Here is a 19,036-nt window from a genome sequence, read left to right as displayed (position 1 = left end):
TTCAGCTATTAACTTAAGTAACTTATTTAACAAAGTGATTGAAGTGCATACAGAAGAGGATGAACATTACATGTAAATGTTGTATCACATTAAAGAAATGAAGAAGTAAAGAAATCTCCACAGTTAGTGCCTCCAGGGAGAAACAAAGAATGAGCAGCAGGCCCAGGTGTTTTCAGAAGGCAGTTACTACCAAACCGTCTCACTGTAAGCTACACGTTAACACCATAGACTGTATATAAAAGATGGACAGAGCCTCCGTCTGCAACCAGCCCACAGTGGCAAACCGCTGAGACCGTTGAGGAAACTGTAACTACCGCTACAGAAACGGCAAGTGCCATTGCAGGAACGGTAACTGCCGTTGTAGCGAGAGTGGTTGGCCTGGATCTTAGCGTTTCTCCATTTCTCTCTCTCTCTCTCTCCCCGCCGCCACCCTCCCCTCGCCCTCCCTCTGCTTGTAGCTGTTGAGAACAACTGCACAAAACTGACGTTACTCCCTCTGCGATCGACTAGTTTTGCCTCACGTCAGGTCCCGGATGTGTGGCACAAAAGTTTGAATTTCAGATCTGAATTTGAATTTCAGATCTGAATTTGAATTTCAGATCTGAATTTTTCAAATACAAAAGTTTCAACTTTACCACAATACACATTAAAAAAAACAAAGATTCAATATCAAATATGGTCATTTGGATTCAGTTTTTTTAAGCACAGGCATATTCAGATTCAAATTGAATGATTCAAATTCAAAAATAAAGAATTCAGATTCGCTCCCCAGTGGCACAAAGCTTATCCCATAGTCGTCATTCCTAGAAAATCCAAAAATTGAGAGGGAGACTGTGAAAGTTGGGGTGGATGGTTGACACTCATCAAACTCTGACCTGCTTGTAGCTAAGAGCTAACTGAGCTAACCCAGAGCTAACAGAGCTAACCCAGAGCTAACGGTAACTAAGCAGCTAACGGAGGTAGGTGGGCTAAAGCTAAGGTGCACTGCTCTCTCCCTTCTTGCCGCGGATATTGGATACCTGTCAGTCAAAAGAACATTCCCCTAATTATGCCGAATTTCAAGATTAAATAACATCCAAACGGATTAGTTAGAAAAAGATTCAACCCCCTCACAGTTGGCATGAAGGTAAACTTGACTTATGAATCCTAAAATGGATTTTTGTACCAGGCTTTAAACATGTTTATTTCTGCTGTAAAGTTGGTCTTTTTAACATGGGAGTCTATGAGGATGTGCTCTGTTTTAGATTTTTCTTTAACATCTTACAAGCTGACAAATGTGAGAAAAACATTTTCAGCAGTTAATTAACTTATTTAAAAAATGTATGCAAAAGCATGAGAGGTGAATGTCCATGGTGTGGTATTGCTCATCTAAAAGCACAAGCCAAGATGTCACCAGAAGGCTGCAGTTGTTCAGTACTCAGTAATCATTCCAGCCAGTTAGCCGGGCATAAGATGATGATGGATGTGACAACTTATCAGGCAACAAGTGTTCTCATCACCACAAGCCAGTGCGATGCAAAAATGTTGCTCTTAATTGTGACTGATCACCAAAAAGACGCCAGCTGGCTGCAACCTTTAATAGTTGATCTGATGTTTGTTCACAGAAACAGAAACAAAAATTTATCTTATTTTACAACAGTAGCGTGCAGTCAGTAACATTTCATCAACAGCAACAGTGTGGAAACGATGGAAAGAGTAATTAGTTAGATTACCTGTTACTGAAACATTTATTTTAACGGCGTAACTCATCATTGAACAAGACTGATATTTTTCGTCAAAATAAAAGATTTTAAGCTTCTGATACAATCACATTGCAATCCTTCAAAATAGTGGTAATATTTTTATATTCTTATATTAGCCTCATGCTACAGGGTAGAGCTGTTTTCTTACACTGTGCTTTCCACAACATTCACCATGACCTGCTTCTCTAGAGGAAAATAAAGGAAAACAAGTTTGTCCAGTCTGACAGGGAAGCTCATTTTTCATTTAATGGTATAGAAGGCTCAATTGTAATACAATGGAGAATTAAGACACAAAGGGAGGTTCAAAGTGCAGAGCGATTGCACTGTATCCTGTCAGGAAAGGGCTGCTGGACAACCTTAAGACATAGTTTGCATTTAAACAGTCATACCCCCACACCTAAAGAAACATGTAATCTGCTTATATAAAATTTGATACAGTATGCTTGTGATAGGAAAAAACACACACCATCAAATTTTTGATAGTGATGAGTTTCAGAATGAGTTAAAGAATACTCATGCTGCATTTAGCTAATTCTTCCCATTTTTTTGAGATGAGTAATAAAAAAATATATAAATATATATCCTCCACCCAAACCCACAAACACACCCTTACTCCCTTCTTACACACACACAAACACTTGTGACATTCTCAGACACACTTTATGGCACCTTTGAGCAGAGCTGATAGTAGGAGGACCTCTGAGATGTTTCTGAAGTGTTGCAGGACACAGAGTTTAAAGGTTCTCATTTATCATGCTGTATAATCCTGCCAACACCAGTCACTCTGTCAAAGACAATAATTCAGCCACCTTGTCAGCTTGTGATTAGCCAGCAGATACAGGATCAACCTCATGTTGTTGGTGTGATGACAGGTGGTAACAAAACACTTGACGAATGCGACCGATTCTGATGAAAGCCTTGTTGCAGCACACAGAGGTAAACAATGTGAGCAATAGTCATAATATGACCTTATTCAGAAATGACTGAAACTGAAAATTCCTTTTACTTCCTCAGAAACAGATTTTGTGATTGCTGCATTGATCAGGGCAAGTCAGCCTGTTTAACCTGTGACAGGAGCATGAACCAATTTTAAGGCTGTTGCACAACATTGAGTGTCAGTAAAATTGAGCTTCTGAGGGCACAGTAAGGCCAAACAAAAATCAATCAAGACAACTCAAAGTGGAAATAGAAGAATCCTCTTCATTTTCTTTCCAACTGACTAGACAGCAATACTGAAATCAGAGAATATAATAATTTATCAGACTTTTAACAAACCTCCAAAGACACCATTAAGGACAAGAGGTCCTCTGCAGCAGTGAAGACATTTATGTCACATTATTTCTCCTACTTATGTGTCAGAGCTGCTTTCAAAGGATCACTTAAAATTTAAAGCAGAAATTGCTCATTTATCTTTAATCTTTTATCGCATGCTGAATCAACAACAATCAAAGAGTTGCAATAAATAAAACATGTAAACTGGAACTAAAACCCACATGCAAAATTAAATTTAGCCTCATTTAGTGTACAGTTTGGTCATTAGTCATGTGAATACAATGAAGATGCGAATAAAATCAATAGAAAAGCCACTTTGTTAGTGTTATATTAGTAGATTTTAGTTAAATAAAAAAGGCTAAAGAATTCTGAACTATATTACACTTACATGAAAAATTACATGAAAAACTGGTGCAACATGTTCCACACTTAAACTAAAAGGGCTTTAGATAGTGCAGTAAACATGTCGAATCGTTAAGTAAGTGGACCTGTGCTGTCTTAAATTTGAATGACTGTTTTTTCCCTTTTAGTTTTCTAACAAGAGATGGAATGGTTTTATTGTATTCTTATAAAAGAAAAGAATTTTACCTGCTGCATGTCTGTGTGATAAATAAGGTCCAGAATTATAGTGAATTATATCAGCAGTGAACATATCAATAGAACCTAATTACACCATTAAGTGACTGTAAAGCTAGAATAATGAGTGTCATATGATGACTCAAAACATGGTTCACAATTCATGGTGAAATTACAGAAATTAAATTAACTTCCAATCTCTTGGAGAGAAAACTGCCCGTTTTGAATGCTGTATGATTCAGACCCTGCTGAGACTACATGATTTCACTTCTGTCATGTGAATTTCACAAAGCACAAGAGGAATTTCCCCACTGGTACTGTTTACTTTTGTTACTTATCAGATTTCTCTTTAAGATCTAACTTAGATTCACAACACTGTCTCAGTTTTGCTGCATGATCTTTTTCAGGGTGACTAAGTCAGTTCCTTTACAACTTGGTGCACGCACAAATGGCCAGCAATGAGCTGGCACCCATTTTAGCACTTGAGCGACAATCATGGGAGTGTGCTTTTTTTCTGTGTTTCCATGGCGATAAAGAGGCCAAGAGGCAGTGGCGGGAAAAAAGTTGGTTAGATAGAGGGGAGAGGGTATGGTGGAAGGGGTTGGATTGGTTTTGCCAAGACTCGTGAGTCATCGTGGTGAGGGACTGGCACAGAAAAGAAGGAGGGTGGAGAGGAATGCAGGGTAGGTATTGGTGGAGGGATAGTTGCTTGTGGAGCAACCACCTGGTTAGAAACATGCTGAAATTACAGTAAAGATGTATAGTAAGGATGTATAGGACCACTGGTGGTCCTGTTTTTGGTGGAGTGTAAGAATTTTTGATTTGTGTTATACTGGGAAAAGGCATCTGTCTATCTATCTATCTATCTATCTATCTATCTATCTATCTATCTATCTATCTATCTATCTATCTATCTATCTATCTATCTATCTATCTATCTATCTATCTATCTATCTATCTATCTATCTGTAAGGAACTTTTTAGCCCTGAAGCATTAAAAAAAAAAGAAAAAAAATGCCTTGCTCTAGGGTACTATTGTATTTGAAAAATGCCTGATTGCACATATAGTGACATGTGTTTCACATCCACATAAGTGTATTGTCTGTCCGTGTTGACTTGTGGTCCAACATGCCCTGGTATATGTTTAAATATGTAAAATATTTAGGCTTGGTTCCACTGGTGAGTTTCACAAGGAACCGAAATCAGAAAGGTAGATTTGCTGGAGATGAAAACAGCCTGTCATATTTGTGTTCTCTGTGGATGGATTGGAGCTCAGATTCACTACAAAGCCCTACAGCTTACATTTCACATGTTTAAAAAGAAATCCCACAGCACCTCCTTCTTGTCACAGGTAGACACCTTATCAGTGAATTTTAAAACACACCTGAAAAGCAACATCAAACTGTAAGAACCAAGCCAACGAGATTACCCCCACACATAAATTCTTCACTGTTTCTCATTCATGGCTGCTTTGTTGCATGTTTATAGCTTTGAGTTTTACCTGACGCTCACATTGTACATACTGGAGTGTGTCTGAAGAGGCTACTTGGTGGAGGGATATAGAGAAAGCAAAGAAATATCACTTTTGACATTCCCTCAAAAGACAAAATTTTTCTATAACAGTTTAGAGAAGCCTGTAAGAGCAGTAGGTAATGGTTTTCTCTGCGTGCACTGTGTCTGGAGGTGTAAAGTTACAGCCCTGCCCTCCCTCTCACTCAGCTATGCAACCAATGGTGACTCATACAAGTCCCCTCCCAAAGCAGGGGCAGGCTTTAAAACTCCTCAGTACTTTCCCCTCTGTCTATCCACTCCGGTCTCTCCCCTCAGCTGGCCTGTCTGCCTGCCTGCCTTACTGAGCAAGTCGCTCTGACCATCCCAGACTCATTTCATTCAAAAGAAAACCTACTTCAGAATGTCTTTTAGGACCTCAACCACCTCCTACAGGAGTTCTTCTGCTCCACGGAACTTCAGCAGCAGCTCATATGCTGGACCAGGTGGCGTCACCTCCCGCAAGAGCTTCACTGTCAAGAGCTCTTATGGAGGTTCTGGTAGTGCAAGAGGATTTGGAGGAATCAGCAGCAGCTCTGCCTACAGCTTGAGCTCAAGCATGGGCGGTGCAGGAGGCATGGGCATTGGCACGGGTATGGGTATGGGTATGGGTATGGGCTTTGGTGGTGGCATGGTTGCTCAGGCCCCCATCACTGCCGTGACTGTGAACAAGAGCCTCCTGGCCCCCCTGAACCTTGAGATTGACCCCACAATCCAAGCTGTCCGCACCCAAGAGAAAGAGCAGATCAAGAGCCTCAACAACCGCTTTGCCTCCTTCATTGACAAGGTAAGAGCCTGTTATAGATTGAGTCAAAAAGTTTTATCTTCAAACTGACAGAAGTTTCTTTATTAGGGCTTTAAGCCCAGTCAAAATCTGTTTCACAGCTGTGACATTGTTATGTAACTGTATATAGAGAATCTATGCTTGGCACATGTCCTGCTGATCTCGTTAGTTGTTCTGCATAGAAAATGTTGATTTATTTCCTTCTCTCTCTTTGCTAACCACGCCTCCCACAAATGGAGCACAGGCATCTTTGGGTTTGGCCCTCTACTTTTTGGCTCTAGCTGCCCTTTTATAGTGATGAAAAACAGACATGTAGAAATGAGAAACTGGGAAAGACAAAGACAGAAAGAAAGAAAAAAAAAAAGCAAAGGGTGTGTCAGGGCAGAGCTCAGAGCTTGTGATATGAGTTACCTTGGGAATGGTCCCTCCCTCAGCTGGGGTGTGGCTCTTTCTGCTGCCCTGTTGGCCCCCACTCCCTCCAAACACACACACACACACACACAAACCATCAATGAATTGATCAGTAATGGTTGATTATTGCTGCTTTTATCAAAATACCCTCTGACACTATATAAAAAAAGGTATTGACTGACTGATGAGTAGGTCATCTTTTAAACTTTGAAATCTACTTTAAATTCATGCACTCTGCATAACACTCAGTAGAGTATCAGTCCTCTGACGTCTCTGTGGTGGGTTAATATTTAACAAGGCTAGTTGGTTTCATGTTCTGCTCAATGCCAGCTGACTGGCTACATATCAACTCTCCTCCTCTTGGCACAATGATTAAATGAAGATAAAGGGCCTTTTGCATGCTTCAACACTGAGCTGATAAGCTTCTGCCTTATTATCTGTTATCTCCTGGTGGCAGTCCATTTGAAGTCACTTTTTAATTTGTACTCAGTCCAGTATAATTAAAGGCCAAAGGACTTGATTAGCTCCCAGCAACAGAGTGCAATGTCCACTGGGTTACCTGTTTTCACTATATGCAAACTCTTCACCTCCTCAAATAATGAATCGCCCCTCACTTTTTTCTCATCAATCCTTTGTTACTCAGTTAAATTTTTACATTTCTGCATCTATCAGCTGTTGAAATTTTGCCACTCCCCTCTCTACATCATGGCAGAAAAACAGGAAAGCATGCAGGTTAAGGGTTAACCAGCTCTATTCATCCCTTCCATCACTGAATTTTTCCAGTGCTCTACCTCCTGTCAGGATGCACGTTGGTCACGCAGGCCTTCCTGAATGCCTGTGTGGAGAAACAGTCAACAGTGTCTTACAAAGTGTCTTACAAAACACAAGATGGTTACTAGGACATTAACCTTGAAGTCGTGTTGTGTAGAATAATCACACCCTTTAAGGGAGATTTGTGTTTCAAAATTAGTTAGTTCAAAAATTAGTGAGTGTCCTTTAACAAAAATGTAAGTCACTGATTAGATGTAAAGGCGGCATTTTTATTTTCACTCCATGTTCTAACCCATTTTGGTTTTTTTTTTTCTTGATTTTTATCAACATTAGGTCCGCTTCCTGGAGCAGCAGAACAAAATGCTGGAGACCAAATGGCAGCTGCTGCAGGGACAGACCACCACCCGCTCTAACATTGATGCCATGTTTGAGGCCTATATCGCCAACCTTCGCAGACAGCTGGACAGTCTTGGCAACGACAAGATGAAGCTGGAAGCAGATCTGCACAACATGCAGGGCCTGGTGGAGGACTTCAAGAACAAGTGAGTGTGAAGGAGGGCAATATATGAGGCCTGCAGGATGTATATGTGGTCATTTTATTAGATTTCATATGTCTCAGTTGGATTAAAACCGAGTCAAATTTGAGCTTTGCGTGAGTTAATGTTTGTATGAACTCCTCCCTACATCTGTCCATTGTCTTACATCATAAAACTTCAGGAAATTACAACACTTAAGAAGCATGTTATGAACACCCAGTACATGACATATGACTAGAGGTTTAACCAACATAGCTTTCTGCAAGGCTGCTCGTAGCTTTACGCAGGGGAGGGGAAAATGAATGCTGATGTACACATGACTACAGCAGATACAGATACAGCAAAGCTAGTAGACCAAAGAAAAATGAAGCAAATCAACTGAGGAATACCCAAGGGAGAAATATCAGTAACACCTCCCACACATGGCCCTGAGTCAACATTGTATGAGACAAACATCCTCTGAGGAGTTCAGGAGGCAGGGATGGACCACTAGCACCGCCTGGTGTTACATTAGTGCACAAGCTTTAAAAACTGAACAGAAACTCAACCTAATAAGGATTTCTCTCTCTCTGTCAGGTATGAGGATGAGATAAACAAGCGCACCGAGTGTGAGAATGACTTTGTCCTCATCAAGAAGGTAATTATTACTTTTTTGTCTGCTTTTCATCGTTCTGATAGTGGCGTTTTTAAAATAAATCAACTCTTTGTGATGCACCGCTCTGACAAACTCTTTTCTTCCAGGATGTGGACGAGGCCTACATGAATAAGGTCGAGCTGGAGGCCAAACTGGAGAGCCTTACAGATGAGATCAACTTCCTCAGGTCGATCTATGAGGAGGTACGTTTACAAGTTTTACATGATGGCTTTTGTTTCCTGGCTTCTTCAGCCTTCAAACCTCTTACTGCTTTTATCAGCATTGCTTGTGATTTATCCCTGCAGTTATGGCATGCCTGTAGTATTTGTGGTGTCATTTTGGAATAGGTCTCTCCTTTCCTTCTGTTTTTTATCTGTTTTGCGCCTTGGCTCTGCATGATCTCTGGAAGAACATTAGCTGGATGGGTGGACATGACTAATCTCTCTCCCTCCCCCCCCCCTGCTTGTCTTTTGTTTGAATTTCCTCAGGAACTGCGTGAGCTCCAGAGCCAGATCAAGGACACCTCAGTCATTGTGGAGATGGACAACAGCCGTAAACTGGACATGGACGCCATTGTGGCTGAAGTCAGGGCCCAGTATGAAGATATCGCTAACCGCACCCGTGCCGAGGCAGAAACGTGGTACAAGACAAAGGTGAAAGACAACTCTTTTGTTATGTCTTCAGTTCTTCGGTCACTGCATTCTGTATGCTCATCAAGAGCCTGTCCAGTTTGTAATATCTGCTTTGGTTTGGTGTTGTTCATTTAGTTTGAAGAGATGCAGACATCCGCCAGCAGGTATGGAGATGACCTGAGAGCAACCAAGACAGAGATCGCAGACCTCAACCGCATGATCCAGAGACTGACATCAGAGATTGATGCCGTCAAGGGACAGGTATGGAAAGGAAAAAAAAATTCCACTTGATTGAGGAGCTTTTCATCAGCTGAGTGGACAAAGTCTCATTCTTTTCTAAATAATCTTTTAGCGTGCCAACCTGGAGGCCCAGATCGCTGAAGCTGAGGAGCGTGGTGAGCTGGCAGTGAAGGATGCCAAGTCCCGCATCAAAGACCTGGAAGATGCACTGCAGAGAGCCAAACAAGACATGGCACGCCAGATCAGAGAATACCAGGACCTGATGAATGTCAAGCTGGCTCTCGACATTGAGATTGCCACTTACAGGAAGCTGCTGGAGGGAGAGGAGGACAGATTGGTTAATGGCATCAAGGCTATCAACATCTCTCAGCAGAGCAGTAAGTCATCTTTGCATAGATACTGAGACTTTCGTGGTCTGGATTTAGTAAGATTTTCTTACATTGGGTTATTTTCTCTCAACAGCAAGTTACGGTGGTTTACCCATGGACAGTCTGAAGAGCAGCTACTCAAGCAGCTACTCCAGTGGGTTCAGCAGCGGCTACGGTGGTTACGGTGGCGGCTTCAGCAGTGGCAGTGGCAATGTTGGCGGTTACACCTCCACCACCACCCAGAGCAAGAAGAATGTCATTGTCAAGACAATTGAGACCAAGGATGGCAGAGTGGTTTCTGAGTCCTCTGAGCTCTATGAAGATTGAGCTGTCTAGTTTAGAGGTGTAGCTGCCCGTCTGCTATGATCTCCTCTGCCTCTCTGGTAGTTTTGTACTCACAGTTCACCCACTTCAACTATCGTAATAAACAAGTCTGAAGTAAAATGCTTACCAGCCATTCTCCACCACATCATAAACATGTTTTTCATGAAGCAAAAAATGATCATAACACTACCAAAGATCAAAGATCTAAAAGGGACCAAAGAACTTACGTTGTATGTTTGATGTCTGACTCTTTGTACTAAAAAGAAGTAATTTTGTGTCACAACAAGAAGTTTAAAAATGGGCAAATTGCAAGTAGGAAACAAAGTATGTTTATCAAGTTCCCATGAAGTCAACTGCTGTTTCATACATGAAGGGCCGTTGTTTCGCACTATGCGGACAGTGACGTTGTCAAAGGAATGTGAATATAGTGAATCAGAGCTTCAGTGTCATTGGTCAACTAATGTCTTAAAATTGCCTGCTACAGTAGGTAGTGCATGTCTTCCCTGTGCGTGTCCTGTAACTGAAGCTGCTCGACCCCTTAGGAGGCTGCCCATGTCAGATATTGTCCTGAGGTGCTGTTTTTGCTACCAAACTGAATAAAAATGTGTTTACTGAAACAAAGGATTCATCTGTTTTTATTTTAAATGTTGACCCAAAGACAGAAAACAAATAATATTGACTTATAATGCATTAACAAGTAGATGTCATAACTATATATAAAATAAATCCAGGAAACGTGACAGATTACTTTTACAAAGTTATTTAGAATGATTTGGATTCTTATAAAAAAGTCGATAAAATACATCAATATCACAGGCCATATTGGGATATCTGTAATCCACCTCCTTCTAAACTCTAGGAAGATCTACTACTAAATGTAACAGGAATTCAAGTTAGTCAAGGTGCAGAACAAAAAAATCATTTCAGCTCTGCAAATCTTAGCACAGAACAACAGCTTTATGACAGCAATACACACAAGACTAATCTAACAAAATCAGGCCAGAAGTTGTGAAATTAGTTTCATAGCGTTTCTTTGGTAGACAACACAGCATTCCATTTAGCTGTCTCACTTAGTCTTAAACTGGAGCCAGCAAACAAAATACAAGAACAGGCGAACTTGTAACCTAGATGGAACGGCACTCTTGATTAATGGCACATTGGGTCCAGGGTAAAGAGGATTTAAAACAGTAGACCGCAACATTTTTTTAAACTGGTTTTAGGTGAGCTTTAACCTTTTTTTTAAAAAACCTTTTTGTCATATATAATTAAGTGATTTTAACTTAAAACTGCTGTAATCTTGGTAAATTATTTATTCTTTTCTTGTTTTTTTTACCCTGTCCAGTCCAGCATCCTAACATACAGAACGGTGGTCTGTGTGCCATATTTTGCTTGACAGATTTGCTCTACCAAGGGAGACATGTTATATACATGGCTGCCCTTAAGTTTTTTTATTGTTTGTTTTTATTTTTATTGTATTATTTTTTGTCTTTATATGTCAGTGCCGAACCTGACTGGGGGATAGAGGAAGAGGGGAGAAAAGAACAGGATTAAAATGTGGAAATAACAGTTGTCTAGGCTGCCTAAAACACACCACAAAAACAATATAAACTACCACAGTACTACATGACACATAAAGAAAAATAGGATAATGATGATATGAAAAAGTAGTCATCCAATGTACCTGCAGAGAAACGAACCAACACACAAACATCAGCAACATCTAGTCAGAAGCGGATACAGAGACAAGCACGTTTGTGGGGCCATGCAACAAGGAAGAAATGTTTGCTTGCAAAGGGGGTCGTGATCACGCAGCACCCCGAAGCATCAGCAAGGGATGGGGGGAGCCCGAGGCCCCAAAGGTCCAGCAGGTCTACAGAGCACCAAGCCCAGGATGGTCAAAGCAGACAGAGCAGCCGCCCACTCAGACCAGAGCAGAGGGGCCCCAGACTGGAGCCCCCCGGCGTGACAGGGCAGGGGCACCGGGCAACACAGGGCGACGGTGAGCAGGCCCAGTGGAGGGCAGGCACCCCACAGGCCCAAGGGCCACCCATTCCCTCTAGCAGAGCCCCGCCCAAGAACCCGATGGGCCCAACCGCTGGCCACGCTAACCCTACACCAAGGTTAGGCAACCCAGGTACAAGAACATATCCCCCCCAAGCCATCCGGACCTGGAGCTTTTTTACAGGGCATATGTTTAAGGGCTTCATGTAGCTCCTCCACTGAGAGGGGGGAATCTAAAGTCAATCTAAATTGACTTGTTCCTGTTTTAAACCTGGAAGATCTATATTGTTAAGAAAAAGATGGATATCGTTGTCTGATGGATCTAAGTATGATGTATACAGAGTTTTGGAGCAATCTTTAAAGATGTTGTTGATTGCATCTGGGTCATGCGTAACATTATCTACTGAATCTTTAACAGCTGATATAGTAGATTTTTCTTTATTTATTTTTAACTGATTATCTAAAAATCTTTCACATTTATTACTTTGTTCAAATGTCTCCAAGCGTAATCTTTGCACCAGAAATTCTGTTCTCTTGTTAATTATTTCATTTAATTCAAGTCTAGCCTTCCTTATTTGGTTCATCGTTGGTTTATCTGGTGAAGCACTCTAATGATTTTATTCTTAGTTCTAATTCCAATTTTTTTTAGTTTTCTTTCTTATTTTTATGTGATGCAAATCAGACAATTTTGCCTCGCATTACCGCCTTCCCTGCTTCCCTCAGAACACATGCTGGGACTCCTGGTTTGTCATTGTTTTCTAAGTATATAGCCAATTCTTTTGTGAAGTAGCTGATAAAATCGGGATCTTTAAGCAACGCTGTATTAAATCTCCAGCTTTTAGCTAGGAAATTGGTACATGGTTGCTGATAGTGATAGGGTGAATCTGTGTCTCTGAAATCTCACTCACCAAAGCGCTGGTAACCAGAAAACAATTTAGCCTAGAGTATGAATGGTGAACTGAAGAAAAGAAGGTGTACTCTCTGATATTAGGGTGATAAGACCGCCATATATCACAAAGTCCAAAATCTTCCAAATATTGTTTAACAGTGTTTGTTGATTGCCAGTTTAGAGGGTTTACAGTGTTATCAATTCTATCAGCTGAGCCCAGAACCATGTTAAAATCCCCTCCTGCGATTAGTGTGGTATCTGCATGTTCAGAAAGTGATGTGAAGAATCAACATTTGGGCCAAATAAGTTAGCATAACTTCATATTTTGAATAGATAATCTTACTAGAATGAATCTCCCTTCTGGATCTGAGATTACACTGATTTCTTCTTCTCCGTAACAAGAGCTTCCACCTGCTTTTGGCAATATTCCAAACTTTCTTTTAAAGACTGGAACTCATGATGAAGAACTTCCAGCAGGGAGACCTGGGCATTGAAACTGGATAGCTTTCTATTGATGGAGATTAAGATATCCATTATATCGCTGCCAGTTGGAGAAACTGGACTGGTTGCTTCAGGGGAATCCGCCGGGCGAACCCTTTTGGAGCCTGTTTTGGAGCTCGTAGTTGCAGCATTCGACTTCCCCATCAAGATCCGCTGGAAGCTTTCTTCGGTTAAATCCGTCGGGCTGGTGAGATCTTCTTCGCTGTGATCCAGAGTGACCGGATTGGTGTGGTTTGGAATATCGACCCTATTTTTAATATATATATTATTATTATTTTAATTTTTCTCTGTTAGCTTGGGGCATTTGTTTCTTTTCAGTAGCGCGCCATGTTGATCCTCCCAAGTCTCGCAGAGTCTCGCATTACAGCATTCTCCTCCCTCTCAGGATTCTCCTCCCACCAACAATGGTTGCATTAACATTCTAGCAAACATCTTCAGTTTTAAAATTACTCTTTGATTTTATGTGTAGAGAACTCTGCTAGTTCTATAAAGTAATAGTTTTTATAGATTTCAACATTTCCACATGCTAAACACAGATTATCTATAAAAAAAAAAAAGAAAAAAGAAACATATCACAAAACTAGGTAAATTTCTGTTTGGTCGATTATTTCTTCCCTTTAATAATAATACCAAATGGATTGATACTGTAAATTGTTGGGAAGCCTCATTAGTCATCATTGCAATGAGCTATAAGTTGTGAGTACCCTGCTTTTGTGGAATAGGCATCACAGCTAAATGTGTGGGGAGGGAAATCAAGAATCCTGTGTGTGTGTGTGTGTGTGTGTGTGTGTGTGTGTGTGTGTGTGTGTGTGTGTGTTTGTTTTTCTTTTTGTTTTTTTATTTTGTTTGTGTGTGTGTGTGTGTGTGTGTGTGTGTGTGTCAACAATAATCCATGGCATAAGAAGCATGCTGCAGCCCTGTAGATCAGGAAAATATTGAACCTGTAAACGGTTTACGTCTTCTATTGTACAGTGGATTTTCATCAGAAATTGGTCTTTATTCCACCCACCATGAAGGAAAAATAGAAATGGCCACGACGTCATAGGCAAACAAAGTTCATGTAGTGATGCAGGTTTTCCACTAATCACAAGGTTGGCAGTTTGACCCCTGAGCACTCCCACCGGCTGTACGGTCTGTGACTGGGTTTTTCCACATGGCTGGTGAGTGGCAGATCTGCTACCACTGGTGTGGATTTTTGTTTTGTAAGGTTCAATGTAGAAGCAAGTTGATTTTAAATGGACAATTTCATTTACAATAGTTTCAGTTAGTAATTGCTCTGTCGATATCTCATTGCTACTTCCTGAAGGATTTTGTTAATTGAAAGAAAGGCATCACATCAATGATTGTGAGGTGCTTTGGTTGTGTAATAAGCAAAGCGTAAACAGACACACATGCATAGTGGCATGATAGTAAATGGACAACATATTAAATGTCCACCCTTCTTATATTTTGCCACCAGGGGGCAACATTTGATCACCTAAACTTGAATTACTCTGCAGGTCAGGACTAGTACAGTAACGGAGGCATTGAGCTGAAACAATGGTTTCAGTTAGTGTTGGAAAGGTTTTCCTGCTGTGGATCTGCTTTAATCCTACAGCTGATTTCAGCTAAGCAGTCACTTTTATCTTGTCATAAAAAATTCTATCTTGATCTGAAAGGACTTGTATAGGGTGATCGTGTAGAAATCCAAGTTTGCTTTCAGGCTGCTCAGACAGTTTCTAGTGGCCCAGTAAGACACTTAAATATAATTTGTCAGTCAAATTACATTTTAGGACAAGCCAGTGTAAAGTGCAGCATCTGAACTGTATCTTCCCCTTTTATCATCTCCAGCTTTTACAGAGACAGCATAGAAAGCATTATCAGCTGCATCAATGTCTGGTTGGGAGTCTGTAATGTTTCTGACTGGAAATCCATGCAGAGAGAAGATCATAAGGATTTTGTCATGATTGTACAGAAACACTATCTGACCAGTGCCCAAACATCACCAGAGGCTCCAGTCATCTTCACCATGGACTGTTCAGATGGCTGGCCTCTGGGAAAAGGTTCAGCAGCTTTCATAGGAGATACGCAACATTGTCTACAAATATGTAAATCTTAGTAAACAAAGCACTGTAGCTGCACTTTTTTTTTTATTTTTTTGAGACAAATGCAGCAAAATCTTATTTTGATATTCGCTATATGGTATGTAATCTGAATAACAGCAATGAAATCTAATCTGAAACATCTGTGCATACTGCTGGTATACCCAACTGAGCCAGTGTAACAGCTCTGATCTGTCACCAAAAGATTAAACACCACAAAATGCTAACTTCTAAACTGAAAATGAGTTGTTTTTTTTTATGGAAATGCATCTAAGTAATGGTTTGAACAAGGCAGGATTTATTTAGCAAACATACTGTAATTTATGTTATTTTTTACTATGGATAGTAATTCCAACAAATCTCCATCCACCATCAAAGAAACGTACCTTGTTATGGAAGACTGCCTTTTCTGATCCTTGTCACTCTGCTGTCAAGAACTGCTGTGTGTGTGTTTTCTGCACTGATTGCACTCATCAGATCAGAGCACTTTTTTTTTAAATCCCAGTAATGCTCCAGTAAGGATTTGTTCTCCTCCAGAGCACATGGTGCATTTCTAATGGTGAACAGGGTTTTTATCTGTCTATTAGAAAGTTTTAAGCCATTAGCAGTTCATATTAGAAACTGGATAATTGCAAGTTTATTTGCAAAAATTCAATGTGCTACAAGAAAATCCAGGTGGATTAATGCTGTTGGACTGGGCCCAAACAGCCATTTTTCTCAGTCTATTTTCTTGCTAAGATTGAAAAGCATGCCACTGCAAGAGAGAGAAAGACTTGAAAGTGGGTGTGTACCTGTTAAAGTTTCCTTAGTTGGCTCACAGCTTTGTTAAGGCACGGTGTCTCCTTAAAAAAAATCCCCAAAATTTAAGCTTCACTCACATCAGTCATTTTGATGTTGTGACATTATTTCAATTATCTGGTCTGATGTCGAATTTATGTCCTTTAAAGAATAATGTGCATAGGAGTCGCAGCAGTAGTATTTAGCATTTTAACATGCAGCAACCTGAAATCACAAGGAGTTTCCCACAAAGAAGTAGTATTGCGTTGTTACACACTTTGGACAACAAATTTTCCATCTTGTAAAATTTTAAAGGTATTTCAATATGTAATAATCAATTAAATTTACTGTTGGAACAGCTGTTCACTGTGTTTGGACATATTCATCAGTCCATTTCTCATGTGTGACTACTTGTACGGTGTGGTAAACTTGTAGATGTAAACTTGTAGATCACTTCGATTGTTGCTCTGAGTTTATCTGAAAGCCCCTCTGTCCATTGTCATCCATTTATATTCTGAACACAAGTCTGAATCAAGTCCTAAATCAAAGCACTAAACAAAACAAGTAGTCCTACACAATACTGGCAATCTATTCTTAATGTAGTTTTTTTTTTGTTTAATACAAGAAAAACTTATGGGAATTGTTGATTATCTTTATCTTTATTTACCTACTAACTTCAGTGTATTTAGAAAATATAACATTTTAAATTTGATGCCAAGAGCATGTAAAGTCAAATCATGTTTAAAGCTTCCTAATTGTTGTAGTTAGGTTGATTTACCCAGACATTTGCATTCCTGATAAGCGGTACTACAAAGCTGGTTATCACCTCTGTAACTGTACCCATCTAGATCAGTGCACGCTCACATAAAAGGGGTGGTGTTTGCAGCGTCTAACCCATCGCAGACATGGAGAACCCTGCAGAGCAGCCTACTTTACTGTGGAGGAGCAGACAATTATTCTTCAATATAATGAAGAATTTAAACACATCATTCAGGCCAAAAGCAACATTGTTGCCACAGCAACAGCCAAGAAGGAATGCTGGCAGAAAATAGCTGACTCTGTTAATGTATACATTTGTGAGATTATACAAATTACAATATAAACGGACAGCACTCTGATCACTCAGTTTCACTTTATTACAGCACAGATATTTTGGGCAGAGCGCTTCCTCAGTGACCTTCCTTTCTTTTATATTTTCCTTTAAGCTCTTTAGAAGCTCAGCAACCATGCATGAGCGCATTTTGTGTTGGAATATTAATTCCTCACCATGATGGCACAAGCTGTGCTTTCCATAAATTCAAGGTACTGCAGTTCGGCCATTTATAATTAACCTCATTATTTTAGATGCAACCTTAGTGGAGTTAAACAGAGTTGGGAACAAGTCAAGAACAAGTACACAAACATTCTTTAAAGCGGTCGGTGACAAGTATTTATTTAGTCATCTACCAGTAAAAACTTGTTCTCTCCTAAGCTCTCCCCTTGTGATATGCTCATCAAAGTGGACAGGATGTTCTAGGAATGGGCAGCCATTTTTCCAACAGAACTGATTGGTCAGGAGGTGTTGCTTTTATACTCACTGATCTTTTATCCAGAACATAACCTGCTCCAGAGCAGGTTAGTCATTCAGCTTAAGTTACCATGCTGAGTTATCCCTGTAGGAAGTGAACCGGCATCATCGTTCAGAAAACCCCGGGTTTTCTTATCTCGATAAGAGAAAATCCGGCTTCGTAGTAGAGGCCTTTGGACTGCAGGCCGGCCAAATCAAACACACACACACTATGTGTGAAACCACAATGTTAGAAATTGTGTAGAATGAGGTCTGGTATTGTCATGCTGTAATAACCATGGACCTCTTGAGAAAAGATGTCACCTTGATAATAGCATATATTTCCAAAATTCCAGTATCCACATTGCTTCAGTGGTACCTTCACAGGTGCCAGTGAAGCAGCGTTGATGCACTGCCATACTCTTACAAACCTGTACCTTTCTCTAATTACAATTACAGATTGTCTTAATATGTTGTCAGTTTTCTCCCAAAAGAAGCTGAAATTTGGACTTGTCTGAACAAAGAACACACCCACTCTGTTTCTGTCCATCTGAAATGAGATTATGTCCAGGCATACTGTACCTTCAGCCTTTTCCCAGTGTTAGGCACAGTAGCTGTTAGAAGGTTTTACAATTTCCTACTGAAAAACATTTTTTAACTAGCTCAGTGTGGCACAAGAAAATCTCAGCTGCCTCTGGGAGTTCATGGGGGTATGATCCAACTGTTTATATGGATGTGGAGATGTTGGTGTCCCACAATAAACAAGAACACATATTCAGCTTTTAACAGGCAGAAGTGTTGCACTCTGAGAGGCACAGTGTGGATGAATATGCAAGCCTCAGTTACCAGCTCAGACATAAAGTTTATGCCAGATTAATAATAGCTTATGTTTGGTGTTGTGCATTGAAAACTACTTGAGTGTTCAAAAATGGACTTTTATACTTTTAAATTCTCATGTCGTTTGACAATGATTTACATATCCACTTAGAATTCCCCAAAGTTCCCAAATATTGATGATGCATATGCATGAATGAACGAGCAAAGTATGGCCCAGCCAACAAAAACTTGTAACAAACCGTAGTCTTTAAAGTGTACATGCACAGCATTGTCCTGACCACCTTACATGTTTTCAGTTTGGTTTGTTTGCTTCTCTTGTTTCAATCTGCTCCCATGTCTCAAATACTTAGACTTACAGAGCTGCAGCTTGCTCTGGAATTAAGCTTAGATATTCTAGGCAAGGACCTAAAGTTAAGAAAATGAGCTGGCATAACTAGAAACATTAGGTTTTTTTTTTTTAATTCATGTTTTCAAATATTTTTTTATATTGATTTGGGGGAACAAAGTACATTATTGCTCTGTAAGGTAGTTGAGTAGAAGTAAATGTAGTGTACAAGAAGGTCAGA

At 40.2% G+C, this 19,036-nt stretch overlaps 1 protein-coding gene across 1 annotated transcript; it reads left to right on the top strand.

Moving 5' to 3' along the window:
• The first annotated feature begins 5,383 nt into the window (after positions 1–5,383).
• Positions 5,384–10,455, top strand: krt8 (keratin 8). Its single transcript, XM_042003444.1, has 8 exons — positions 5,384–5,925; positions 7,438–7,646; positions 8,217–8,277; positions 8,382–8,477; positions 8,763–8,927; positions 9,042–9,167; positions 9,259–9,523; positions 9,609–10,455. Exons 1-8 carry the CDS (start codon positions 5,503–5,505, stop codon positions 9,839–9,841), a joined length of 1,578 nt encoding a protein of 525 aa, XP_041859378.1. The 5' UTR covers positions 5,384–5,502; the 3' UTR covers positions 9,842–10,455.
• Positions 10,456–19,036: the final 8,581 nt, after the last annotated feature.

Source organism: Melanotaenia boesemani, chromosome 13 (genome assembly GCF_017639745.1).
Source record: "Melanotaenia boesemani isolate fMelBoe1 chromosome 13, fMelBoe1.pri, whole genome shotgun sequence".
Classification (NCBI taxonomy): Eukaryota; Metazoa; Chordata; class Actinopteri; order Atheriniformes; family Melanotaeniidae; genus Melanotaenia; species Melanotaenia boesemani.
The sequence above is the reverse complement of the archived record's forward strand: the minus strand, read 5'-3'. Positions and strand labels throughout refer to the sequence as shown.

Excerpts from the sequence above, each read along its gene's own strand:
- krt8 (XM_042003444.1), top strand. The coding sequence starts at position 5,503 with ATGTCTTTTAGGACCTCAACCACCTCCTACAGGAGTTCTTCTGCTCCA. Across the intron at positions 7,647-8,216 it reads GTGGAGGACTTCAAGAACAA|GTATGAGGATGAGATAAACA; the intron begins GTGAGTGTGAAG and ends TCTCTCTGTCAG. Across the intron at positions 8,928-9,041 it reads AAACGTGGTACAAGACAAAG|TTTGAAGAGATGCAGACATC; the intron begins GTGAAAGACAAC and ends TTGTTCATTTAG.